Genomic DNA, 27,311 nt, shown 5'->3' with positions numbered 1-27,311 from the left:
AGCCTACTTACCAGCTCCTTACATATACGGTAAACATAACATCAAGATTTGTGCGAGGAAAATAAAACATACTAAAAATACAGAGAAAAATTTTAATTTAGAAATTTTCAATGTTGATATGGTATAATTATGTACAAGGATAAAACCGATAATAAAAACAGGATATATTTAAAAGGTATTTAACACAGGTGAAACAATTTTTAGATAAGTAACTGAAACAAGCAGTAGAAATGAACGTGTTTGTATCAAAAACTGCATACTGGGTGAACAGAGACAGACATCATTTAGGTACAAACACCTCCATAATTAAGCTTCAATAAATAGGAGTCAACTAAATTTCCCCATCCGCGTTTTACTTGCCTTGTTAATGACAAAAATAAAATCTGCCTTTAACAACAAAAGAAGGAAATAACTATACTTTCCGCTAAAGCTCTACAAGAAATTCTTTTAAAAATGTGCATTTTATACAGGGTTTCCTTGCTAAATATAATGAATTAATTTGTCTCGGTCAAGACCAAAGTTTACGTATTTTTGAAATTTCTTTTTTTACAATTTTGGTACACAGATGAATATGTATGGAGACATTACAGAGGATATACCGAATATTTTTTGTATATTGCACAATATCCTTTTTCCATTGCAAAAAAAAGAAAAGGCATCTTATTTTATAGCTAAGGTATAAAGGTGGACCAATAAGCCTAAATTTAACGATATGTTCAGGGAAAGATATTATCTATTTTACAGTATTTGGAAAAATTAAAGCTTATGTTCATTCGAAAAATAATTAGTAATTAAACATGAGATCTGGAAAAAACAAAAATTTGTGTTGTTTTTTTTTGTTGATGTCGGGAAGGTACTGGCCTTTGTGTGGGTATGTATCTGCTATAATTTTACTCGTTTGCTCCTATTTTACGGACGTTAAGGTTTTAGCCTTGATCAACAATAATGAAAAAATATCAACAGACGGCTTTTCTCGGCTAAACCTTAACGCATCGCACAGACTAGACTATTATTTTATTTATTATATAGAAAACATTTCAGAATTAAAATTATCTGCTTAACAAATATAGGGTGCGCCTATTATCTGCATTTTGATTGCGACATTATGTACAAAACTTTGGGACAACAGTAGAAAGTAGCTTTTTTACATCTAAAAATAACTTATTATTATAACTATTACTTTATATAGGTATTTTAGTACGTATTTATAATTATTTGTTGTTTATTTTGTATGCACTTGTTTGCGCAATGAACTTTGGAAAACTCATAAACTTATGAACGCCAAAGGTTGTTTTGGGGATGCATTTAGATCATCTTAAACGTTCCTTTGATCATAAGCGAAGCACGAAAACCTTTCACAATAACATTAAAAGAGATTTTAAAATTAGTAAAATTAAAAGGAAAGTAGCCATTATTTAGACAATATATCACAAAATGTTTTAAACATTTTCTCAATCATACATGCTACCTTTTTACGTTAAAGTACGGACTAAAACATTTTTCAATATAACGGGTAACAGTCTTTTTTAACTACTAAAATTGCTATCATAATTATGTATATAATACATAGTTTATAAAAATGAGAACTAATACTTAATGATCGTGTTCTGTGTATATCGGCCTGTTTCGTTTGTAATGCAGCTGTTCTTTTTTGTCACAAATCTACAGTTACTCACCCAACTATTCGTGTCTATATACTGGATGTCCCAGATTTTATGTAGTAGCAATTATTTTAAAACCTAGAAAAGACAAAAGAACGGTTTAAATACAATGGACACAGGGGTAGCTCAATAAAGTGCATTAGACTTTAACTTCTTTATTTTAAGCGGAACCTCCAGTATATTTTCATGTTTTAAATACGAACAACAGAAAATGTGAAAATATACAGGGAGTTTCATTTAAAAGAAAAAAAATCCTAATGCAAATTTAAACCACACCGTATCATCAGTTATGTCCACACTATCTCCCTGCCTTCATCGTACAGTTTTATATTTAAACCTGTCTTCTATCTCTACGATCGATCTTGAGATCATTGCTGTGGCTTAAAATCTGGGCCATTCTATATATGTGACAGTCATGTTGCTACCTTGTTGTTATGGTGACAACTATAGTTGAACAGGGTCTTATTTGGCAGGTCCATAAATCACTAATGATATGAATCGAATCAGAAAATATAGATACTGACAAAATGTGTAGAAATGGAAACAGTGCAATACACCTTTTTATTACCATATTATATTATAAATGCATGCCCTATGTTAAATGCTGCCTCAGTTATCTTGCGGTTTATTTAGAACTGGTCACGTATTAAAAGCAATGAAAATATTCCAAACTTTAAGTTGAATCTTCAGTTGCTAGATAATCGGAACCGCCAGTTAAGCCCGTGTTTGACTATATGGAACTTAGGCACAATACTCATAGGCACTAAAACACAATGGGGAAAATTTGGCAAGACATAGATTTTTCCAGTTTTATTTTTACATGATACGTACCGAATAAACAATTATATTTTCACGTCCCCTACAGTCTTTTAATAGTCTCAGCTTTGTTTATTTTAAATACATTTTTTAGAAAGTTTCCTAACGGTTTAACAATTTTCTTGCAAATGAAATTGATATCTGACGTAAGTACCATGAAAGAAAGTACTGTTTAACACCTTTATCCCAATTTCTTATTAATTACAGAGAATTAGGCCATAAAAATTGAATTTTAACATTGTTTGCCTGTCTTCCTGACCTAATGGCGAAGCAAAAAGAATTTGAAAATTCCAAGGTGTTACCGTCCTGCAAATAAAAAGTAAGTGAAATGTAGTCTTTTCCATTGCCTCATGCTATAGAAATATATTCATTATTTGTAAGGAAACTCAAGCGATGGTTGACCTAAAACACATATTTAGTTGTTTTTTAATCAGCATAGTGGGCGTTGTGGGGTGTGAAAATATAGTAGTTTACACCAATTACATTATTCTAATAAAAACCTTACGCTAATTAAATTAAATAAAACATCACATTTGTTGTATAAATATTCGATTTGTTTGTTCCGGTTAGAGGGTAAATACCAAAATTAGCATTGTAAGATTTAGAACCTTAGTGCAGTTTTACAGAGGTGACTATTTATACTACCATAAAACAGCTTTTGTTTACAACCACGTACGAAAACGAAGTTATTGCTTCTGTAGGTGAAAAGTATCTGCTTTCTAAATTTTATTTATTAACTTATTAATGGCCCACATAAATTTTCTTTTTAAATTCAGTTAAGACAAGCAGTGAAAGTTTGGCTACAAGAAAAACAGATGAGGAAAACCAAGGACTTTTCTGTCAAAACATGTCCATGATTCTTTGGTTTCAATTCGTACAGATATTTCGAGAAGTTATCCAAAAATATTATATTTGATACCCCACTTCTTAGAACTCCCCTATATATATTGCATGTGCTCTGGGACATCTCTCGCTAGAGAGTACGTAAGTACATTGTTTTCCTCTATACTAATTAGTCTTAAGTAAAGTAACATTCTCGAGGCTAACTTATGTGAAAGTGGAGTACATATGATAGGGCAATAATACAAGATGTTTTTTTTTACTGTAAGTGACAGAAAGGTGACTGCTCTTGGAAATTTTTTCAGACAGAGATTGGAAAAACAGAAAACAGGGATCGAAAGGTTTTGTGAATACTTTAGGGAAACTTTTCATTTCTTACAGGCAAAAATTACTTTCAGGTAGACAAATGCGAAAGAAAGTAGCCAATACTTTCTAGTCCGTTGTAAAAAAGTGATGTCCTGCCATCCAATGACAGTAAATGAAATCTTAGAATTTGCTAATCTCAGACGAATTGAAGGTTTCGCTGCTTTTACCTTCAAAAGCTTGTCTTCCCAGTATGGTTTCCTCACTGTTTATGCCTTTATACTATTGGTATGTTTATGAATTTTTTCAGACGCTTTTTTTTCTGTTGATTAATCAGCTGGCAAGGTTCAGCCATTAGAAGTCGTTGCTTATGTTAAGACTGCTGTTAAAAGGTTTCGAACTAATCAGTTCACCAAATGTTGAATGCCAAGTTCCTTTTATGGGGCACCAACAGGGCCATGAAATGAGACAACACAGTAGAAGCAATTTGTAAAAAGTGGTAAAAATGAAACATTATTTTTGTTTCGGGTCTATATTCAAGCGTTGTACATTGTCTTAATAAAAATTATGTCACATGGACCTTTGGTGATAAGTTCCATAGAAAAATTAGTGAACAGATATCTTTGACTCTCAGCCACTTATGAGAAATTTCAATAACATTCCAAGTCACATATTATATGCAGTGCTAATAAAAACTGTTCTAAAGCATAAAAACTGTTGGAAGTTCCGATAGCAGCACCTTAAGAAATGATTTTTGTAGATTAGATACATACCCCCTAGCCGTACCAAAAAATTACTTAACAATGTTTTGAATCCTCATTATTTCGGATGATTGCACTGGTTCAACTTTTATACATACTTTGCGCCTTCAGACAACGTCTTCATCCCGTCATATACATAGTTCACCCTCGCGTAAAGGGCTGTTTTAATACTTCTGAAACGTCCACAACTTTCGTCTTCATCTATTGGCAGTACTTAATTTACGCGATTTCTTTGGAGTTTATTTCACCAACACAAATTCGGTTAAAATTCCTGAATTTACCTCCTTCTAATTCACATCAAATCACCCCATCTTTCCTCCTCAGTTTCCGTCTTCATTTGTTTCCTATCACTGTCACTATCTCTGTCAACCTCGGCCTCTTCCGTTCTCACTTCGGTAATCTCCGAGTCAGCCTCATGTCTGTTGTCTCTCTCACACTCATGCGTTTGTTCATGGATACCCTCATTGCTCACGCTGCTGGTGTCGCTCCTATCATCTTCGTACCGGTCCAAGACCGCCTGAGGTTCCACTCGAATGGTTTCTTCTGTAGAAGTCCTTCGAGGAGTGTAATTGTCATCTGTCTGCATTACACACACACCATTGATTATGACTTCATCTTGGTTGGTCGTGGCTTTTTCCTGGCCTTGGTGGGAGTTCTTTTCTTCTTCCCAATGTGGGTTTACCCACATGGGGGCGGCAGGTTTCCGTCGCGAGGATCTACCTTGGTGCGGGTTTGCACTGAAAAATAAACATGCTCTTGACGTTCCTGCTTTATTCATCAACATTTCATAAATATTACCTGGAAATGTTCGCCTCCTTGCTGACATTTTTGGGGTCGTCTTGTAAACTGCCAGAATTATTGGAGTCTTCAGAGCCTGCGTTTGATTCGACATCATCTTCGTCTTCAAATTCTGTAGGTTCTCGCTTCAATGATGTCATACTTAAGTCTAAACCGCTCATTTGTTCTTTGACTGCGTTGTTCAATGCTGAGAGGTCACTCATATCTCCTGCAAAAACATATTTTCATATTCCTAAAAGTAGACTGCCATTGATTTCACAACTTACCGGTGGGCAGCAAACCTCTCGATATCAACGCCGCCAAACTTGTGTTGGCCGCAAGGTAAGGAGGGTAAGGCAGTGGAACTCCTGCTAGCCCCATTCTTTCCTTACTGAGCTCCATAAGTCTTTGGTTCAGCAATACTCTAAAATGCACAGGGTCGAAGGGCTGCTGTGAGGAGTTTTGGTCGCGTGGGGGAAGATCGGAAGGCATGCCATGGGGCACCTGCTGCTTCAGTCGCATTCGATGGTTGTGGAACCAATTGGTAATAGTTCTACTGCTCAAAGTCAGTTCTTGAGCCAAGAATTCTATAGTTGCTACGTTGGGGTAGGGATCCAGTGCGAAAGCAAGACGTAGTGCTTCTTTCTGCTCTTCACTGAAGAGGACTCTTTGTTTCTTTGCGCTGGCTGGGCCTTGTGGTCCAGGGCTATTTGAGTGGTAGAATTCCGAAGTGTCATTGCTGGAAGTATCACTGGAGTTATCGTGACCCGGACCAGAACTTCGTCGACGTTTATTCGCCTCTCTGCGTTCATTTTTCAATGCTTGCAACCTACAGATTTCATTGAAAGACAAAATTAGTTACTGGTGTCAATATTATTCTTATTTTACTGTCAATGTTACCTATCTATGTTATGGGTGTCTTGCAGCCACAGCTGCATTCGGATAAATGGTTCTCGCCCCTTAATTGACAGCATATGCCATGGCTTAGGCTTGGAGAGCAACTCACTTACTGAACCTTGAGATAACCCTAAGACAGCTTCACCAAAAATCTGGAAACAATCAAACGTTTGGTTTATTTTACTCAAACACCTAAAGCTCCTCAATACCTTCTGTCCTATATTGTTTGCCAATAGCGCTTCTTTAATTTTCGTAGTAATCACTTGCGTATCTAAATCTTGGGTTAAAGCAGCCATCTCGTAAACACTCGGACTCATATGTTGGTGCATGTTTCTCATACCCTGATGACTCATCGGTGAATGAGCAGAAAGGCTCTGCATGGTCTGCTGCTTCTTTAACATCTCCTGGTTTTGAAGTGCCAGAGCGTGGTGAGGTGGAAGACCGAGGTGGTTTAGAAGTTGGTTTTGAGGTATTTGAGCGCCTGGGGGGCCTAATGGAGGTGGTTGGGGTGGAGCCACTTGAGGAGGGCCTGAAAACAGTGATATTGCTTAGCTTTCCGTGAAGCTGCGAGAACAGCATTTTTAACGAGAAGGACGATTTGATGAAACATAAGAAATTTCGGAGTTAAAAGATCGAAAATGTTGGTTACCCTGTGTTGATCGGGCACACAAAGTACGAGTCTCCTTTAGAACATTTCCCAAAATTGAGACACCGTACCAAGGATAGATAACTGGAGGTGGGAGATAGCAAAGGGAATAAGACATAGAAAGTAAAAATGATAAGGTGGAGAGCTGTGTAAAACGTAAATGGAAAGGACTAAATAGTCGTTTACGTGGGTCGATCGAAAAATCCGAATTTAATATTATGTACATCTCCAAAACTCTAATATCACTTACCTAACTGCATAGAAGTTGGTAAAAGACCTTGTGAATCTTGCTGTATTTTACTCAATAAGCCTGCAGCCTCTGACAGCATTTTTTGGTTTGGAGGGAGATTTGGTTTCGATAATGGCGTGGCACAACCTGCAGAAAACAAATTTGTACCTCTCAAACATGATGCGCCTGAGAGGCACTCACTGTTTCCATATCCCCCAGTCCTCATCAACTTCTCAGGGGCAATCTTGTACTGACTGGCAACTAATTTATGCACAGCGTCCCCATCTTCTAAGAACATCTTCATTCTTATAAAGGGCTCCCGACCTTTCTGAGTCAACATATGCCATGGTTTTGGTCTGGCTAATAGATCGCTTACTGACCCTTGGCTGAGGCCTAACACGCTCTCCCCAAATAACCGTTGTGATATTGAGTATTGACTAAGCTGTTCCTTCACTTTTTTGACTATATCTTCGGTATTTAAATTGTTGTAGAGATCAAACTGCTGCTGGGTGATAGGAGGCAATACTGCCTTGAGGGGGCGTTGGCTACTTGAGTGATGTGGCTGAGATGGCGGCTGTGAGATCAGGGAGTTTGTAATTGAGGCCATGCGCTGTAGAGGAGACGCTGTCGCTGAAACTACGAACATATTTGTATTAAAATAGGTTATTCAGTTGTACGTATTGTCTGGACTTACCACTAAAGTCTTCACTGCTAGGGGTCATGGGAGGCAATATGGCATTTCCCAAGGGGCTGGAAGCTGTGCTATTGCCACTGGCCGCAGTCCCAGGCTCCAGTTTGGGTCTGACCAAAGTAAAGGCGCTTGCGGAATGTCTAGACATCGAATCGTCTTCTTTTTCCTTGCCATCGTCCAGCCCGTTCACCGTCTTGGCTTTCTCTTTCGGCAGGGAGAGATCTTGGACACCACCATTCGAACTCTGAGAAACTTTTTAATTACTTTTTGTATTCGCTATAGGTCAGAAAAGGTACCTGATGGGGAGTCATTTGCTGGCCTTGTTGCTGGCTTTGCTGGTGTTGGGCGAGAGCCTGCTGTTGAAGGGCCAAAAGTCCAAGAGGCATCTGCGCAGGTTGGTTTTGATTGAGCTTGGCAATTTCCCGATGATAAGCATCTAAAGCCATGCGAATTTCCTCGGAGCGATCCATGGGGTTGTTGCTGAAGAATTGGGGGAGGAACATACTGAACATTAGGTTTAGTGCTGCTCAAAATCGGGTGCTCATAAGTTAATGAAGAAATAGACTCACCCAGGAGGAAACCCTTCTCTGGGACTGCGCATGTCCTCCATTCTCCTGCCCATCAGCTTGGCCAGTTCTTCCTGGTAGATTCTGACCACCTTCTCCTGAGAAATATCGTCATTTTCGTACTTCTTGAGCCTTTTGCTCAGAGACGACTCTTTGGAGAAGGGGCTGCTACAGCCGTGTGGCGATTTCGAGTCCTCATTGCTGTGAGTGTCCGACTCGGTTTTGATATGCGAGGAAAACTGGTTGGCTTCATTCAGAATGTGCGCCAGTCGGTCATCGGTTAAATCTGGTTCTGGGCGACCGAAGGGTAGCGATCCTTCTTTTCCTGAGGATGAAAAATTATCTGTAAGGATAATTTGGGAAAAAACATTTCAGTTGGATTGTCTTCAAAAATACTGTATCAAAATTTTTTTAAAGCTTAATGGGTAATTAGTGAAATGTGAAGTAAAAGCTAATTAGAGCCTTCGGCATGTTATCGATTGCGTTTTCAGCAAGGTAGCAATTTGCCTTGTAGTTCTTGGATCAACTAACTTTGTAAAGGATTTTAATGTTTTTTATCGGTGTATATCCCGAAAATTATATAAACTTTTTTACATGTTTTTACTCATGCAAGGAAACTCTAGACACGCGAACTGCAACCGTTTCTATCAAGCCTCTTGACTGTTTCTCTATGGTATTTTGGTATTATTGCAGATCAATACGCCCTGGGTTAGCTCCATCGGCAAGTGGCCTAAACCCATCCCGTCCTTGATTCAAGACACATAACTGTAAAGTAAAAGCAGCTTTGGACGACGCAAAGATAATCATAGGTACGTTTAAAGACAGATTTCAAGATCTTTTGTGCAAATTCCCATGACCGACTAATTGCGTGATGAATGTAAAGAATTGTCGTTGATTCTTTGTGGTAAATATAGACCTCCGGGTGCATGCACAATGGCGGTGGAGACAAATAGGTATAAAAACGACATCGTTTGTTTTAAGGTTTAGGGAAGTTTTTCTACTTTGTTATAAGTACCGTTCTCCACACTGAGGTCCTCGGCTATTTTTATTTAATTGTTTGACCTGCGGATTAGAGCCGTGTAGTGAGTGCTGTTGATCGTCGAATTATCGAGAAATTTTATGGTGAAAGAGGAACAATAATTACCCTCATCTTGAGCACGCAAAGGTGACGTCTGATTAACGCACGAGTTTTTTTTGTAAAGCGGTTCGGTTACGAGGAACACGGTTGCAACACCAGTAGATTTGTCTATCACTCTAGAATTCCAACTTGCGTTAAACATTGTAGACGAACAGAATTTTTGTTTTTTTTTTTCGTTTTTCGATAGTTTATGGTCATAGAATTACCATCCCATACTCGATTTAGGCGATTCCCTCGCTTTTCGACTAATAATAATGCTTCAAAGCAGAGTCATGTAGAGCGCGCGCTAGCGGTCCAGAGTGGATGGATAGGGTTTACATTGAGGTTTTTCTTGTATATGTTTATTTGAGTATCCTTCTGCGGTATGATCGTGCAGAATTTTATATTTTTCAATTATTTATACAAATGTAGTCGCAAACGAATGTCGTTCGAATTTCGGACAAACCGTGTCGCATGATCAAAATCTGAATCGAAAACTGCGACTTTAATCAATGAAGAAGTGCCTTTTCATTACGGATTAGCAATTGAACGACATTCTGATTTAGAGGCGAACATGGGCAGAGCAATATGGGGTACTTATTATCATAAAATATGTACGGACAAAAAGCCTCAGCATCATCTTCGTTCTGAAGGCGAAGACTGCTGGTGTAAGTAGCAACGGCATAAAGGACAGAACTATGTGGTCTCATCCATCCGCTTTCGATGAAGAAATTCGACAGGTTTTAATGTCATTATATGAAGATTTGAGCCGGCACGATCTTCTCGAGTGACGTTTAGATTCCACCGTGTGAAACAATGAAGAGAGTTTTACTCTGGCGTTTGGCACTTAAAAACGTATTTTGCAGCATGAAATTTTCGAAAATTGCCACTCGTTCTGGTACATGTATATTTAACGAAGGTTACGCATCCATTTTGAAGATTTCCGAGACAACGGGATGTGACCTTGGTTCAGAAAGCGTCCATTTCGTCTGTGGGCACGACTTCACCGAGCAGAACAGCGCACCTCCGACGCCTTGAAAGAATCTCACATCGCCAGATAAGAGACCCGAGCAGCTGAAGACGATGTCTACGGTACGGAGGACGGACTTTTGTATGGTTCTGGTATTGCCGATTAGTCACGAAGGTAAATTTTCGCATGAGTTTTTCATTTGAGAACTTTAAGCGCGTTTTTCTCAAAACGACAATTTTACACTTGGCGCAGCTGGTTACGCGGAGACGACTGAACGTATCGGTCTCAAAATCTAGCCCAATGTTCAACGTATTTATGGCCATCGATCGCATCTCGAACGTGCCAAAATTTTGCTTTAAACGAACAATTTTCCCTCGTGTGTAGCGTAAGAAAACGTTTTTTTTTTCAGACTTTTGCAAAAATGTCACTGTTTTGTTAGTTTTCAGTGAAACTTAAAAAAAATGGTACGGGCGATAGCGGCGGCGATACGGATTCGGAATATCTTTCGATTATCGGTTTCAGATATTTAAGAGGACCGGAATTGCCCGATCCAGCAGAACTGGTACTTCTTTTATCGACGTGGAAGCAGCTTCTCGCTAATAAATAAAAAAAAAAAAAAAAAAAAAAAAATTAAAAAAATTTTCTGACGTCCTAAATCGTGCCTTTCCGGAAATAAAACAGTTTGCCCGATTGTGTAATGTTTTTCGAAAAAAAGTCGAAAACGTGCTTATTTTTAGGTGTTCACACTAGAGTACCCCCTTAACACGCGAAATAGCTCCCGTTCATTGCAATTAGAATTAAACCTGTCTATTGGCCGAAATTTATGTACAGCGAAAATTAATGAGACATATCGAAAAGATACACTCACGCCCAACAAAAACAATCGTCGCAACAATTTTAATGAACAAAATAACTTGGCACCGGATCGACGCTTGATACATTGTCTAGCGAAAGATGAAACATCGAAGCGCTTTTTCGAATGATATTTTCGATTTCTGGATAGGTAGCAAAGGAATTAAAGTGTTGAAAATAAATTTACGCGACATGCGATAATAGAAAAGCATTTTGGATGTTTCCTGCATTATTGAGACATTTATGATGTGCTAATGCGATGACCCAAGGGATTTGGGCGATTTCATGCGGACGACGATGGAGAGAGAAATTTACGATCTATAGGAATCCACAATTAAAATCTCGTAAACATCGGAATTGGCCCTAACGAGCTTATAATTGGCTTTAAAAATCATCGCCCGTATTACCTATAATCAATTTTATAACGCAAAAACCAACGGTGGACTTATAATTTATATCTCATCATTGTTAAAGCATCGACGACGTTCATTTCGTGGATTTTTCCATTAAAACCGACAATATCCATTGTTTAAGAAATTTCATGAAGCCACGAGATTGGCATTTAGCGTCACTACATTAAAGTTTCTCTTGAATTTATGTACGTACATACGGGGGCAGCCCCAGAAGTACCCGACCTGACGTGTAGACGGCAATATTTTTTTTTGTTAAATATTAGACCTTCAAAAGCTTATGCCTAAAGTTGATTTGCGCGGTTTGGAGCCGTTTTCAGTGGACGCTTTTAGAGATTTTTTAAACATGTCAAAAATTGTTCGTCGACACGTGATTGAATACTTCCATTTCAAAGGTTTTAGTCCATCCAATATCAAAACAGAGTTAGATTCTACTCTGGGGAATCCGGTTCTTCGTTAGCAACTGTGAAATATTGGGTGACCGAGTTTAAACCCGCTCGCACGAGCTGCGAAGACGAAGTTCGCAGTGGTCGACCCGCTGACGCTCCAGATTTGACCACTCCAGACATTGTGTCCTGGAAGACCGTCGGCTAAAATTGCGCGACTTAGCAGCCATAAGAGGCAGTTAAAAACGTGCTGGACACCGCTTTTCGACCGAACAATTGGACATGAGAAAGCTGTGGGCAAGATGGGTGCCGCGGTTACTCACAATTGAACAAAACCAGCGCCGTGAGAATATTTCAAGGGGGCGTTTGGTAAAATTTCGAAGCAATAAAGCCGAGTTTTAACGTCGATTCATAGGCACGGATGAAAGATAGGTCCGTCATTTCATGTCTGAAACGAAAAAGCGGTCAAAACGACGGACTCAAATGAGAGAATCGGTTCCAAAGAAGGCGAAAACCGTTCCATTTGCAGGAGAGTGATGGCGTCACCTTTTTGCGATTCACGTGGGATAATTTTTATTGACTCTGTCCCTAAACGAAAAACAATAAACGGATGAACGTTGTAAAAGTTTATTTCGGCGCTTTAGCGAAGAAATTAGGAAAACCGACCGCATTTGGAGATAAAAAATGTCTTGCTTCACCGAGACAACGCACCAGTCTGCACTTTCATCATCGCGATGGCCAAAATCAATCAACTTGGTTTCGAGCTCTTTTCTCGTCCACCCTGTTCGCCAGATTGAGCCTCCTAAGATCGTTTTCTATTTCCAAATTTGGAAAAATGGCTCGGTAGAAAGAGATTTGCCAATGATACTGAGCTGGAGTCCGAGATTGATGCCTATTTTGAAACATTCGGGGCTTCTTACCAAAAATGTGATAGAACAAATCACTGCGAAGGAGACTGTGTTAAGAAATAATTTAATATTTCAATTTTTTTTCTTTAAATGTTAAGCCGGGTACTTCCGGGACTATTCTCTTAGCATTTAGGTAATCGCACCCAAGTCTTATGACAAAGGAGCACTCGTGAGGCGTCTGGTTTGTTAGATCTTTGTCCTCTCTAGAACTATTAACCTCGTTGTGTTTCCTTCATCATCGATGATTAGACGATGACCATCAGATGTGATTAGTCCTTTGTTTGTGATTATTCCATGCAGTGTAATCGCTCCTCTTTGCTATTGCCGCCTCACTGTAGTATCGAACAGTACAAGTTTTTCGCCTTATATCTGAGTGAGATCCCCGTAACGTTTCCACCACGTTCCAAGAAATTGTTATGAAATAATATCTCAAATTCGAATGGGTTGTCACGACGAAATATGACATCTTCAAAGCAGTTGTCATGAAGTAATTTGCCAACTTTCAAGCAGCGGCTTTCTTATTTTCATCAGGATTTCAGCGACCAATTCTAATTGTACCTGAGCTGAGGTCGTCAGAAGGTAACTTCTAAAAGGACTATTCAGTCCGAAACTGACATTGTTCTGGGCTGACCATAATTTCCTTATTGACATTATTGCAAAATAATTGGCCTATAACGATTATTCGTTTAATTGCACTTTTGAGTACTACTGAATATCATGATTCATTAGCAATATCTTTGACGTTATCTCGTTCCGAATGAGATTAGACTGGGTCAGAAAGTTTTTAAAGCAAAATAAAAATCAAGCTGATTCACATCATAATAATTCATTTGGCACCGATTTGCATCAATAACTACGTGATAGTACCAGGGAGATAACGCACATTTTGTTAAATATAATTCAGGATTTTCACAGGAAGCCGGGTTAGCGAACCGCAGACAGGAATTATAATAAAACGGAGCCGAACACAAATGAATATAATGAATCACAATGTATACAATATTTGATCCTGCTTTTATTAAAAAATTTCTATATCGCCGAAAGAAATTGAATGATTATGAAGATTTTCGAAATTAGAAATCTTCATGTTCTGAACTCAACCAACATGCTGTTGTTGCTGAAGTAAATTGCACACACTCAATCTAGAGAGCTGATAGTAATTTACCAAATTTAACTTAACGAAAATCTCGTAAAACCAATTTATCCGCGACTCTCTACAAAAGTAGACATAACAAACCGAGGCGCAAGTCGCGCAAACAAACGCTAACACACGCGCGTGTTAGAAAAAAAACAAACGAGTAAGAGACAGAACGCAATGAACTACTCTCGGTAAAAGCATGTTTTATAACGAGATTGTACTAGTCAATTAGGCAGTCTACCAATAACTAGGCTACATCCGATGTGTCTCCAAAATAGCAAAAAGATGCTAATTTGTATAAAAATATTTAACAGAATATCACTAAACATCAAAGCTAGGCGGCGCTTTTCGGCATTCTGTCAGCCATCATGAAACATGCGCAGATTGATGGGGTTGCGGCAGCATCGGATTTCTGCCGCGATGAGCCCCGGTCGAGTAAACTTCTTATATTTTTTATAGATATTATTATATTATAGATGTTACGTAAGTAGCGTACATCACAGTCGCATAAAAATTTCTTAGCGCACTCCCGTGACTGCCGCCCTCGGCTGCGACTGGTGCGCAACATTTCGCGCTCGTGCCGTAAGACTTCGTTTGTCGCGTAAATACCTATTTCTCTAGGGAAACTCTTGCGCCTTCACCTTTACCTCAAACTACTAAGGTACGTGCCAAAATAGGGGGAGCGGCCAGCGCCCAGACCTTTGTGCCCATAAATAAGTATTTGCAAAGTTAGATGCGATTTTGCCGCATAACACGCATTCATGAACAATTAAGTCCTTTTTTCCAATTACATAATTCAAATTTACACTTTACACGCCTCGCAACATCGGGGAGATTCAATCGCAATTGGCATGTGTCATCTGGATTTTTCCAATTTCCATGGACACATTCATTTGGAATGCACAATCCGCAACTGAATCGAAAGAATGCGTTTTTGTGTGCTGGCCATTCTTCCGCAAAAACAATATCCGGTTCACATTAGTATCAATGCAAATGACGGACTCATTTTCCATATTTCCACGATATTTTCCATCGGGATGATTGCCCACTGCCGATCGGTCGACCCTCGGAATAAAAATGGATTGACAGCTTCACTGTCCGCGTTGTTTTGTTTGGATGTTTTAGACCAATTGGAAAATAAATGTTGGTCCGCAGTATATAGGAAGACCACGTGAATAAGTAACATCTCTGATTATCATGTTTTTACCGCGAATTTTCCTTCCCGAAACAATAATAAATTCAACTAAATAACCATCATTTGCATTGTGTGAATTCTCAATATTTCGTGTTATAAAGAATTTTGAATGATTCACTGTATTTCCTGTCGGCAACTTAATCTGAGAAATCATGCGTGATGAAACTTGATCAATTTAATAACTATTAAGACAAATAAAAAATACCTTTCTTTGGTATCAAGCTCTTCAGCAGCATTATCGCAGCCTCGTCGCAGGCCCACGCGTGCATTTTCCTGTAGCTGTCCCTTCCTTTTTCGGTCAGCTTATCCCAGGGTTTAGGCTTGGACAAGAGCTCGGACACGGTGCCTTGCGAGAGTCCCAAGACGTATTTGGCAAACAGCCTTTGGCCAATGTTGTGAATCGACAGCAACTCCCTTACTCTTCGAGATATGTTAAGGGTATCTGCAATAAACATAAAATTACTGGACCTCCCTTTGATCGTCACCAGGACATGCTAACCTAAGTTTTGTGAAGCGTACTTGTCCATGTTGTAACGGAGCATCTCCTGAAGCTTCGCCTCCATGGGATCTCCTTTAGGAATAAGACTTTCACCTAGTCTTCCTACCATAGATCCTGGGGCCATCCCCAAATCCTCGGCAAACTTGAACGGTGACCGATGCTCCTCGAAACGATAGGGACTTTTCAGTGAGTCTTCGGACCTCAGGAAGTTGTTCACAAAAGTGGCAGGCAAGGGAATGTTGTTGTTATGGTTATTGTGGTTGTTGTTGTCCTCGTGAGGACTCTTTGGATTCCCGTTCACTAAATTTTCCACTGGACTGTGCTCAATAGGCTGGGGAGTCGAAGCGGTGCTGCTCTTCTCAACCTTGCTTTCCAATAGAGGCGTGGTACTTTTGACTACCCCATCTACAGAAGGTGATTTTTGATGAGACTCAATGTTTTTTCTCCACGAGGACACTATCTCCTCGCCCAATAGACTGCCGAAAGCGTCTACATTTTGAAAGGGGTGGGGGAGCGAAGAGGGTGGGGATACTGGTAAAGTGGGGAGTTGGAGTGCTGACTGATGATCCGCCACCCCTGGAAAGAAGTCAGTACTCGTTCAGGATTGTTAGTTACGTTGAGCAATTTGTTACACACATACATATAATATAGTTTTTAATAAAACCAAAGATTAGGATCACGGGTCACGCGACGACCCGACCGAGAAAAATCAATAGAAACCGTTTCGGGTCAGCGGGGTGGCCTCCACAGCTACTTTCAATTTCTTCAACTGCTTGGGCAACAGTTTTATTATTTTTATTACCGCGGTTTTGTGAAACAAGTCATTTAAGTATATTGTTACCAGTTTGGAGAGCGATTGTTCTTCGGCCATGTCGTCATACGTGGGAACTTATTTTATGAAATCTGTTCTAGTTTCGGGTAGTTAGTTGATGTATTCGAGTTCGGTGATTTTTAATTTTTCGTTTGGAAAAAAACCGTGCAAGAAACTGTAGGTGCACAATGTCTAATTATGTCGATTTCAATCATTTCCTTAAGCTGATAATCGGATGTTTTCTGATAGTGATAAGGAGTGCGAAGAATCGTACGGAAAGGACAGTTTTAACTGGCTTCAGACACAACTGAGAATGCGCAATTTTAATCGAATTATTGTAACATGTCCAGCCATATGGTTTGGTTTAGCTCAAGTTGCCGTTTTTTTAAGATCCATTCGTGAACATTTTCCCGACTAACCGAAGAGTCGAATATCATTTTGCTTCAGAAATTTTGAATCCTGTTTCGAAATGAGTATTCAGGATATACGAACGTACCTCGAGAAATCAACCTTACTGTCCTTATAGGGCAATTCCGAAGAGTTTTCCAGGACATGTGCTTGCCATTAACAAAACTAATTCTCTTGGAATTTCGAATATGGAATTTAGTACCGCACTGGACGAGAGTTCAAGTTCCATCAGGTAATTGTGGTGTTCAAACACATACTCTCTACGCGTATGATATCTACTTCACATATGAATATGACGCGCTCTACTTACTGAAGATCTACAATCGCTACAACCGTTTTCTTAAAAAAAAAAAAATTAACGACCCTGTCGGGGAATATTTATTAATTTAGGAATGTAATATCTTCGGAGAATCATAATTACGTGAGAAATATACCTAATAATCCGCCTGAGAGCAAACAATAACTATAGCTAATTAAAATCCCCGAAAATGAGAGCGAACCAACCTTATCTGCGTTCAGTATTCATGAGCTCGAAAACAATTATATGAAATTTATTTCGGGTTCTAATTAGAGAAATAAAAACTCTAATAAATTAGGAGCAGTGGTGCGTTAAAAACGGAAACTATTAGTCAGAAGATTGGGATCTACAGATGCACGTGACCTAAACCAATCGACTCACCATCGCTCTCTCTGGAAGGGCTCTTGTCGCGTTGCTCTTGCACCTGAACCCTGGTCTTCTCCAAAAGCAATTCAATGTCCTTCCCTTGAGGGTCATTCACCAGGTTTGACCTAAGTATCGTAACTTGTCGCCTCAGCTCTTCATAGTCTTTCTGTAAGTCCAGCTTCGTTTCCAGTCTCACTATGTGTTGCCTTTTTTGTTCAAGCTGGTCTTCCAATCTGCTGATCTGAGTTATGGAAGACTCTTGGATTTTGGTGATACAGCCCTGTAGTCTTTGGACTTCCTCCAATAGCTGATTGATCTGGAAGCAAACAGAGATATGTGAGGAACGTGTTTGATTACAGTTATGGCTTAAGTGGTGCGGATTACGTTTTAGTAGGTTGAAACTACGCAAGTGGATAACGTTTATGGTGGGTGATAATCCCCTTGATGAAATCCAGAGGCTGCGATTGCGGGTATAAATTTAAAATAGATCGTGGGAGGTTTCATGGATTGTTCGACCGCTTTAAGAATTCAATAAACGCCTTAATTGGCACGAATTGTTAAAACAATAAACAAATTAAGAAACTTTTATTGCCCAAATTTTCATTTCCTATAATGGGAATATTACAAATTATGTGCCTTTCGAGAACTGTATGTATGTTAATTCGGATCATTTTAAGCTTTATTATCATCTCGATTTGGAATTATCTGCATATCTCGTCATCAACGTTATTTCTAGAATAAAACAATAAAATTCGTTGTTTCAGTTTTAATTTGGATCAAGGATTTTTTATTAACATACGTGTTTCGTTCTTTATTCTTGACGGGCCGCGATAAGATTTATAGTTTTAGTATGGAACTGGGTGGAATAATAGTTAGCAGTAAGAATTCCATTCGGGCATGGTGTTTTTCAACGGAGGTAGAAGTAGCATCCTTGTCAGACTTGGAAACCCTTTCTGCACCCCTCCAATTAATCAATGCCTTCAAAATAGGGCAGAAGAGAGATTGAGATGTCTTTATTTTCGATATAAGTAATTGATTGATCTGGTTTCTAAATCAGGGCCGGACCGATGACTACTAATGCTGCCTCCGGATGGAGACGAAGAAACTCGTTCGCTCACATTAGGTGTCGAGCAAAACGTCTTCCGTCCTCCGCAGTTCCTCAAGCTCTGACGCCTGAGACACATCCATTCGCCCCGCTTGTCAGGGAATGATGTCGCGCGGCCACCACGTGTCCTTCGGTTCTACGGTGTTCACCTCTAAAAAATCATCTAAAATTCCCGAATCATCAAAGCACAAAAAGACACCGTAAATACATTGACTAAACTTAATTGATATATCACGCATTTCCACGTTTCTTGGCATACTGTCAAGCAGTTAGAAAAACTAAAATATCGCTTTTAATAAGCGACTTTCAGATTGTCGAATACGTGATGACACAACATTTATTCAACCTCATCAATCTCAGCCACAGAGAAATCACTACGTCGCAGCTTTAATAGAAAAAATCCATTTGTCCTTGAATTTAAAACTCGGTGCTACATGGCTACCTATACGGCCCTGGATTTATTATCCTCCTATCCTTGTCTATTACGTGAGTATTAATAAGCAGGAAAAGGGGTGTATTTAATCGGGGCGGCGGGAGGTATAAATCGAAGGAAATTTGATTGTGTGCTAGGGGATATCCCGATGGCGAATTTAAAGTTATTGATTGCACTTTGGCGTGATGGCTGCTTGCATTAATAACATTATTATTTCGCGAATCGATACCCGGATTTTCTAAATTTCGGTCCCAATGGCACCCAATATTTTATTCCCCACTGATTGCGACAAAACGAATCCGGCCCCTTCGATCTGAGAAATATCTGAAACAATAGATTAACTCAGGTTTTTGATAGTTAATCAGCGACGTGACTTTCAATAAAATTTGGCGTATGCAAAGTGGCCTTCTGCGGGAAACGTTAGTCTGGATTTAGCGCATCGATTGGCTCATTAGGAAGTTTTCGGAAGTTGGGGACAAAAACCGCTCACGCCAGGGCATACTTTTGGTTTATTTTGCTTTAAAAACAACCACCCAACGCCTCCAAACGGTGCATTATGCCTCGGTTCTGGACAGAATTTCTGTGTTTGATCATTGAATTAAAATATCAAATTTTCGACTCCTACTGGAGCTGATTTAAAAACAACTTTTTATCGCTTCCATACAGGGCGTCCGGGGGCTAGTGCGCCAAAAAGAAATGGCGGATTAAGTAGTCGAAGATAAGAAAAATATGCTTTTGAACATACGCCTAAAAATACCTTCCGGAGGGGCTGGAACTCTTTAAAGAAAGAGCTGTGGCAAAAGTTTGTGTGCAATAACGGCACAACGGTGGCAGTTACAATCATCCACATTTTGTAGTATTAAGGTAAAGAAGTTGATATATCCAGTTTTGGAAAATGCCAATCATTGGCGTGCCTGAGGAAGGTTTTGCTGTAACTTTTTTCACAGCATTTCTTCAGTAGCAAAAAGACACACCATGGAATGTCCAACTACTTTTCGTGTAAAAGGTACTCCTGATTCACATCCTTCGGATGCATCGCTTCCGAGCGAACGCGCACGATTTGAAAATTTCATACTTAATTTGATGCCCGATAGTTTTGACTTAAACTATCGATACGTTAAATATTTTTGATATTGACAAAAACACTGAAGGCGAACGTTAAATAAATTCATTTATTTAAACAAATCTAATCTTTCCATCGACTATATGCTGTAGAAATTGTTGCGATTTCATTTGTCGTAATAAGCCATTAAACCCCCCCTACCCCAAATGCACGCTTATGCTTGACAGTTTGCAAGACGCGTTATATCATCGCTTCTGTTTTGCTGCTATTGCAAAAAAAACCTTTGCCATAGCTCTTTAAAGAGCTCGTCTGCAAGGTATTTTTGGACATATATTCACAAACATTTTTTTTCCATATTTTCGGCCTTATAATCCACCATCCCTTTTTGGTCCACTAGTTTTCGGACACCTTGTAAAATTGCAAAAATACCGAACAGCAACAAGGGTGTGTAGGTCCCGCCTTCAAGACCAAGGAGTCAGCCTCGAAGCACTTCATATGGATTTCGGTCACGTTACACAGCGATTTCAGTATCAACAAAATCAGAGACAAATCGATTAATCAATCAAATAAAAACACTTATTTTAGATTGAGCACCAAGGGGGGGAGTCGCCATATCGCAGTAGGTATCTCTTAGCTTTGTAAGAATGGACTGGTACACCGTCAGGGAGCTACTATTACCTAATTAACTCCGAGATCTGGAAGTATGTTACACTAAACTCGTTAACTGAATTAGGGACATAGAAATTTAAATAAAACATCCTGAACGTTTTCAGGTTTAGGCCTGAAATCCCCCTGTGAGCACTCTTTCGAGGACCAACATTAGCCTTAGTTAATTATCGGCTTAAACTTAAGCTACCTTGCAAATAGGTAAATAATCTAAATGGCAAATAAAAACATTGTGTTCTTCAAAAGCAAAAACTTACATCACTCGAGCCTGTGGAAGAGTTCGCCATTTTGTCGACTGAATCGAAAAGCGATATCAAAATGACTGCCTTGATAACTGATAATTGCCTATTAGTAACAGAACAATCTCTGGTATATCAGGTAAATGATATTATAAATAAATTTAACTTAATAAATTTATTGCGCTCAAAGTAAATGAGCCAGGACTTAATCCCTGATAAAGCGGAGAATGAAAAATTCATGTTGAAGTGGTAAACATTGATTTAGCTTGGTATAAATATGGTGGTACGGTTTGTTATAGAGTTTAACAGTCCCTGTAAATATTATTTGAGAAAAAATCGTGAATTATGAAAAATATCTCCAGATCTTGTAAGACTGATGATGGTGCACTTGGTCGTTCGGAAAAGGCAAATAAAAAAGTACGGGGGGCCGAACGGCTAATGCTTCTGTTGAAACCAGCTCGTTGTCTGGTATACGCAAGACTTGTACACAAGATAACCGTAAATCAGTAAAAAATCGAGGAATTCATAATAATCTAACCGGAGAGATAACAAAAATTAACAATCCGAAGAGATAAAGCCGCACAATAAAATATGGCGCCCGTCGTGTAACGCCCTTATTGGAGGAATAAATATATCATTGCGCAAATAAGGTGGCTTAACTTTACTGCCTTTTGCCTTTCGTTCGAAATCGTTTTGTAATTATGGCAAATATGTTTACTGATAAAGCTGATGATTTCCACACCTTTGTGTATATTTGCAGCCAATCGGGCGACTTCCACTTCTCTCTGTTTGATCAGCTTTTGAAGCAGATTTACTGAGTGTGGAGATCACAGATTTAAAAAAAAAAAAAAATTAAGTGAGTGACACCAAGCAAGGCTTCGTCGTATGGAACTGACGACTGCAGTTATGTTCAGCCGTTCACGAGGTGATGAGTCTGTTAAAGGATCATCAACATTTTGCTGTGAAACTACCAACTTACCCTGCACATTTATTTGTTAGTCCTTGTGAGTAGCCCAAGAGTTAAAAATATCATTCGCATAATTTATAACAGGTTGTTCTTCCCCTAAAGTGATTAACAATGTTTTCCTACGCATCGATGCGCTTCAATAACTTACTGAGTGTTTTATTTTTTCTTTTATTGCCCATTGTTCGGGTACGTAGAGTAACTCATGTAAGTTCTGGTTGTAGCTTCGTCTCAAACCAAAATTCTCATTGCGGTAATCGTTATTGTCATTTCAAGTCGTTTCATTTTGCATTGGTTTGTGCTTAGTTTCAAGGTTTGATACGTTGACGCTGAATTCTCGACGCAGCCCGATAATACACAGGGCGTCTGGAAATTGCGCGGGTCGAAATAATATCATTCCGCATTTAAACGTAAAGTCGCATCGTCGTTCACGTACCTGGTATTCAATAATTTTTTATGCTTTTACTTTTTTATAAAATGATCTTTTATGAAATGAACACCCTGTGGAGTCTTCGAGTCTAAACGCTAAGGGGCGTGGCAAATTTTCGTGGTCAGGTCCGACTTCCATCTCCACCACATTTGTGGTGTCCCACTGGCCGCTCAGGTCTCGAAAATCGGAATCCACGTGTAGTGCAGGAACATCTGCATTCTCTTGCATTGTTCCCCGTTTGGTAACTGTTTTTTACCTACGTGTGAAAATAACTCCGAAAACCACACCAGAATTCAACTTTTATTTTGCAGCATTCAAAAACCTTCACGAAAAGCTCGAAGACTTGACCCCAATCAATGGAAACAATTGCGCGTCGCTTGCAATTTTCTCAAATAGTTCGAAAAAAGTTAGAAAAAAAAAACGAAAAAGACCGAAAACCAAATTGACAAAGCAACTAGAGTGTCAGAAACCGAACGGTCAGGGACGCACTATAAAAACCTCTGAGGCGACCTGACTCTCGAAAATGAATCACCCTGTATAACTTAACATCTCATTAAAGCTGAGTCAGTAAATTTGCGTTTTCGCCGACGGAGTGAAAAATTCATTAGCTCCACAAAACAGTGTGTTAAAGTGTCACTTTTAATACCTAGGTAGTAGATATCCTTTAACTCGAAAGGTTCTTTTCGGAATATACTTGTTTTTGCCACGTGTTGAATTCCTTCCGCACATCCAGGCGGAAATTTGTAAGTATAAACCGAGTATAGCAGTAAATCAGCGCAATCTTTTTCCATGATGGTGAAAACTATTTTCCGTAGCAAATCAACCAAAATCTAACGTAGAATCAGATTTTCCTCTGGTTATTCTACGCCAAATTGTCTTTACAACAACACCGAGGACTGCTTGCCAGGGCTATATATCCAACGTCTAACATACACACGATGGAAGTATCATTTACTTGCCGATGCAGACTATTCTCTAGTTATATTTTGTGTCAACTGGACAAACATAGCTGAGTCTGGTTATTCTACGACTTCTTGCCTGAGCAACGACGGCGACGGCTACTTGCTAGAGCAATACAGGGTGTTGCTTACGTACGTGACTCAACCTCCAGGAGCGATTCTTTGAGTGATTTTAAGACGATAAGTTTATATAAACGTCTGCTCGGCAATGGTTCGTTTTCAAGATACGGGGCGTCAAATTTTTAGTAAAAAATCGCCTTGTCGCAAAGATAAAACCTCACTTTAGCACAGTAGCACGTGAAGTTCTGGATGCAATTTATCGAGAAAACTGGATCGGTCTCACGGTTTCACAGCGTGGCCACCCAGATCTCCGGATTTAAACCCGTCAGATTTTTTTTTGGTGGCGTGTAAAGTATTTCGTTTATAGAATTCCGGTTAACACTGAAGAAGAATTAATCCAGCGGATAAAGAATTCGTGTAATCAGATAAGATAGATATACGCCGGGCATAATTCAACGTGTTCGGCAATTGATGTTAAAACGAGCTAATGCTTGCATCGAAGTTGAAGGAGGACATTTTCAGCAACTATTATGAGTTTCGTGTTACTTATTGTTGAATGTTTACCATTTGTTTAAGTGTAGGTTTAATAAATCGTTTTTCTTAAATTTCCGGCGTTACACCTGTGCACGCCACTAGTAAAAGGAGGCGAACAATATCTGGCTTAAAAGATCCTCTTGTATCCTTTGCACTACATTAAAAACTTATCAAGTTTCAACATTATATTAGTTTGTTTGTTTTTTTCGTTATTTAGTAGTTTTTTTTAATATGTAAAGATTTTTAAAAAATTGTGTATCTGGAAAATGAGCCTTTGCCGGATCTATGTTCACATAAATTTTTCGTCTCAGAACGACCTAAAAAATCACCACTGAAAGTTTAGCCACGTGCTTAAAGAACACCCTCTGTCATACCTGTGCTTAACATGCGAAAAAATATTTATTCAAGGTTCATATTGCAAAAGATTTTCCTTGAATCGAAAGCTTTCCTTCGCTTTGGTTCGGATGATACTGTAGATTTGTGGCATAAACCCTCGGCAACGTGCAAATTGGTTCACGCTACTGCACTGTAGCGCAGAGCTTTGTCCATGTGGATCTTGACAAGGCCTTCTGAGTTGGCGACTTCGCTCCATGTGGTCTCAAGATAATCGTCTCGGAAAATCACCGTCGGCGTCTTATTTTACTATTCAACAAAATTTCCCCTTGTCGACTTGCAACCCAATAGCGAATTTATCGATTTCCCATAAAAATATTAATCGGCACGCCTTTCCCCAATCAGTCAGCTTTCAGATACTCCGAAAGGGGTGAGATTTCCATATAGCTTAATCAGTGAGACCCCTCACCCCTCTGACCCCTGCATATATCTAGATAGACTCGATAATCAATAATTATACCCTCAAATATAAAGAGAAAAGAGCCTGCTGATTCGAAGTCGCTAATGAATGAGACAAAGATGCAATGGGGGATGAGAAACAGAGAAAGAGGGTAGAACTCGGTTTCCATCAGGAATCCGCAGTGATTTTGTATTAGTCATGCATGTTTTACGACACACAGATTACATGCTGGTGGATATGGGTGACCTTAACTTTTAATTGAAGATTACAACAAGGAGTTGCAACCAAACAGTCCTTGCACGGTTTGCAAAGCCCCAGGACAATTTCTTAACGCCCTTCGTGCCTCCCCCTCCCCCCCTCTGGACCCCCGATTGCGATTGACTTTTACATTAAAACCCCCCTATGCTTACCCATTTTACTAATTACAATGTGTCCCTGATGTGTCGTTTTTCTTAAACGGTCGTTGTTCTTGCCGACACGATTCTGATTAAAAAAATCTTGTGTTGCCTCCACCATCAATTATGGCGAAATCGTATTTTTCGATGGTTAGTTTCAGGATTTGCAATTAAAATAAAAGGAATCTGGTAGTGTAGCAATATGGGGATTTTCCACCTAATTAGACCGCCGAGGGCCCGAAGGTCTTAACGTAAATCTGGCATCCAGGCAAAATTGAAATCCAAATTAATATGCTGTAGCTGAGGTGTTCCGGAAGGGTTATATCGACTCTTCTTGCCTGATTACTTTATTTGATACGTGGATGGCGGAATTTGTCTTATTGAAGGATATAAAACGCGTTCCAATTTCCATCCCTCCCGTCTCCAACTCCGCTATTGTAAGCCAAATTTGCTCGGGAATGGTTCCGTGTTATGGGGTAAATTTTGATAGGTTGGAGCTGAATTCGGTAATATGGTGTTACTAATTCCTCGACTTTTGGACTACGTGGGACCTGACTGAACGGCCTGATGCCTCGCCACGAAACTGAATATTTGTTTTATTGTCGCTTTTTAAGAATTAGAGAATATCTTGGGGTCACGTGTCCTCCGCTTTCAGGCACTGCATTGGCCATCCGCGGGCTCGCCAGCGAGTCCTGCAATGCAACCTTTGATATCTCGGAAACCTCGAAAGCTAGGAATTCCGTCACGACATTGCCAACACTTCAGAAAATAATTTCGCACACACACACACACACGCACACTACAGGGTGGCCCAAAAGAGCGTAGTTTAGAGGAATATTCTGAATGGATCACCGTATATTTTGTTACGTATCGGGCACCTACCGTTCTTTCTCATTCGGCCCCCTTTAGTAAGTTAAAAGAAGTAAGTTAAACACCAAAAGCGTCAGAGAAGTCGGGATGGGGGCGGGAAAGGGGGGCATCGTCTGAATAAGAGTAACTTACCAACGGTGTCGTCAGCTCTTTGTCGGTTCATAATAATGATTTTTCTTATCCTGGCTGATGCATTAATTTGTTTAATAAAATGTACCTCTGCCCCGTTAACACGAAAATCCGCTTGTGATCTGCGGCGTCTACGCCCCTGTCGTTCCAGGGAGCCAAATACGGGCAGAGATCTAATATTTAAATTAGACGTAGGCCTCTTCTTTCCCCGTTGGCAACCCTTATTCGGATCCGCTGTGATGCGTGTGCCCGTGTGTATTCGTTTTTACCTTTTCTACCCCTTTCGAAGGGCCTTAATTAGTAAAAATTTCCGATCTCCAACTTCGAGGCCCCGCACCCTCGCCTGATTGATTGTAGCCTCGGTCTGAAAGGGTGTTTTTTCAATCGCGATGCTGAATTTTTCATATCTCTCACTTCTGAACCGACACGTGATTTCCATTTTTAGGGGGGGCCGGATTAATTGATGCCCGTGTTTCCGCGTGTATATGTTCCGCTTTTATTGTTTCTTGGACTACTTCGAGTGCCTCCGAGCCTCTCTCCCCTCTATCTCTTTCAAATCTTAATTCTTTTGTTTTTCCTCCCCGTTCAAGCGATCCGTCATAATTAATTCCTTCAAACGCGAGAGAGGGTGGTATCATGTGAAACAAAAAAAAAACAGAAAACAAAACAAATGCTATCTAATCTGATTATATGGCCTACTAGGCTTTATGCCTTATTCTTTCGAGGCGATTTTAATTTCGAAAGTGAAATTTATGGTGATTGGGCGAGTTTTAAGTATGCCGGCGAAATGAGGGAGAAAAATTTTATTGGTTGCAGCTTCCGGATGAGACGGGGTTCCAGTGCCGAAAGTTTGCCGATTTAAATGAATAATAATAATAACGAATTGCGTCGATTGGGGGTCCTGAAGTATTGCCAGCACGAGACCTCCCGGATTTAATAAATAAAATAGCGAAAACGTCTTGCGTGCTAACGCGAACGTCTTGTATATGGCGACACACCAATCGGGATCAAGCAAGGCTGTCGTTAATTTTAACGGCCAGTAATTATAAGAAACATTCCGTTCTATTTCTCTACTATAAAGGTTTTACGGTTTTCGATAAATTTTCTGCACATAAACCTAAACCCA

General features: G+C 39.6%; 1 protein-coding gene across 6 annotated transcripts in view; it reads right to left on the bottom strand.

The window, feature by feature from the left end:
• Positions 1–78: 78 nt before the first annotated feature.
• Positions 79–27,311, bottom strand: part of cut (homeobox protein, cut) — a 75,294-nt gene continuing 48,061 nt past the window's right edge. The window contains exons 3-15 of one of the 6 annotated variants that reach the window (XM_066297712.1): positions 17,561–17,861; positions 15,663–16,238; positions 15,369–15,605; positions 8,191–8,530; positions 7,918–8,125; positions 7,625–7,865; positions 7,132–7,566; positions 6,952–7,077; positions 6,265–6,584; positions 6,059–6,207; positions 5,446–5,987; positions 5,180–5,387; positions 79–5,118 (exon numbers count right to left, since the gene is read on the bottom strand). In XM_066297712.1, the coding sequence (XP_066153809.1) occupies positions 4,674–5,118; positions 5,180–5,387; positions 5,446–5,987; positions 6,059–6,207; positions 6,265–6,584; positions 6,952–7,077; positions 7,132–7,566; positions 7,625–7,865; positions 7,918–8,125; positions 8,191–8,530; positions 15,369–15,605; positions 15,663–16,238; positions 17,561–17,861 (4,128 nt within the window). In that variant the 3' untranslated portion in view covers positions 79–4,673. Of the gene's footprint in view, positions 5,119–5,179; positions 5,388–5,445; positions 5,988–6,058; positions 6,208–6,264; positions 6,585–6,951; positions 7,567–7,624; positions 7,866–7,917; positions 8,126–8,190; positions 8,531–15,368; positions 15,606–15,662; positions 16,239–17,560; positions 17,862–21,069; positions 21,121–27,311 lie in introns of those variants that run through there. The other 5 variants (XM_066297714.1, XM_066297711.1, XM_066297709.1 and 2 more) reach the window with 5 other exon arrangements.

Source organism: Euwallacea fornicatus, chromosome 29 (assembly GCF_040115645.1).
Source record: "Euwallacea fornicatus isolate EFF26 chromosome 29, ASM4011564v1, whole genome shotgun sequence".
In the NCBI taxonomy this organism is placed as follows: Eukaryota; Metazoa; Arthropoda; class Insecta; order Coleoptera; family Curculionidae; genus Euwallacea; species Euwallacea fornicatus.
This window is presented reverse-complemented; position numbering and strand designations above follow the sequence as displayed.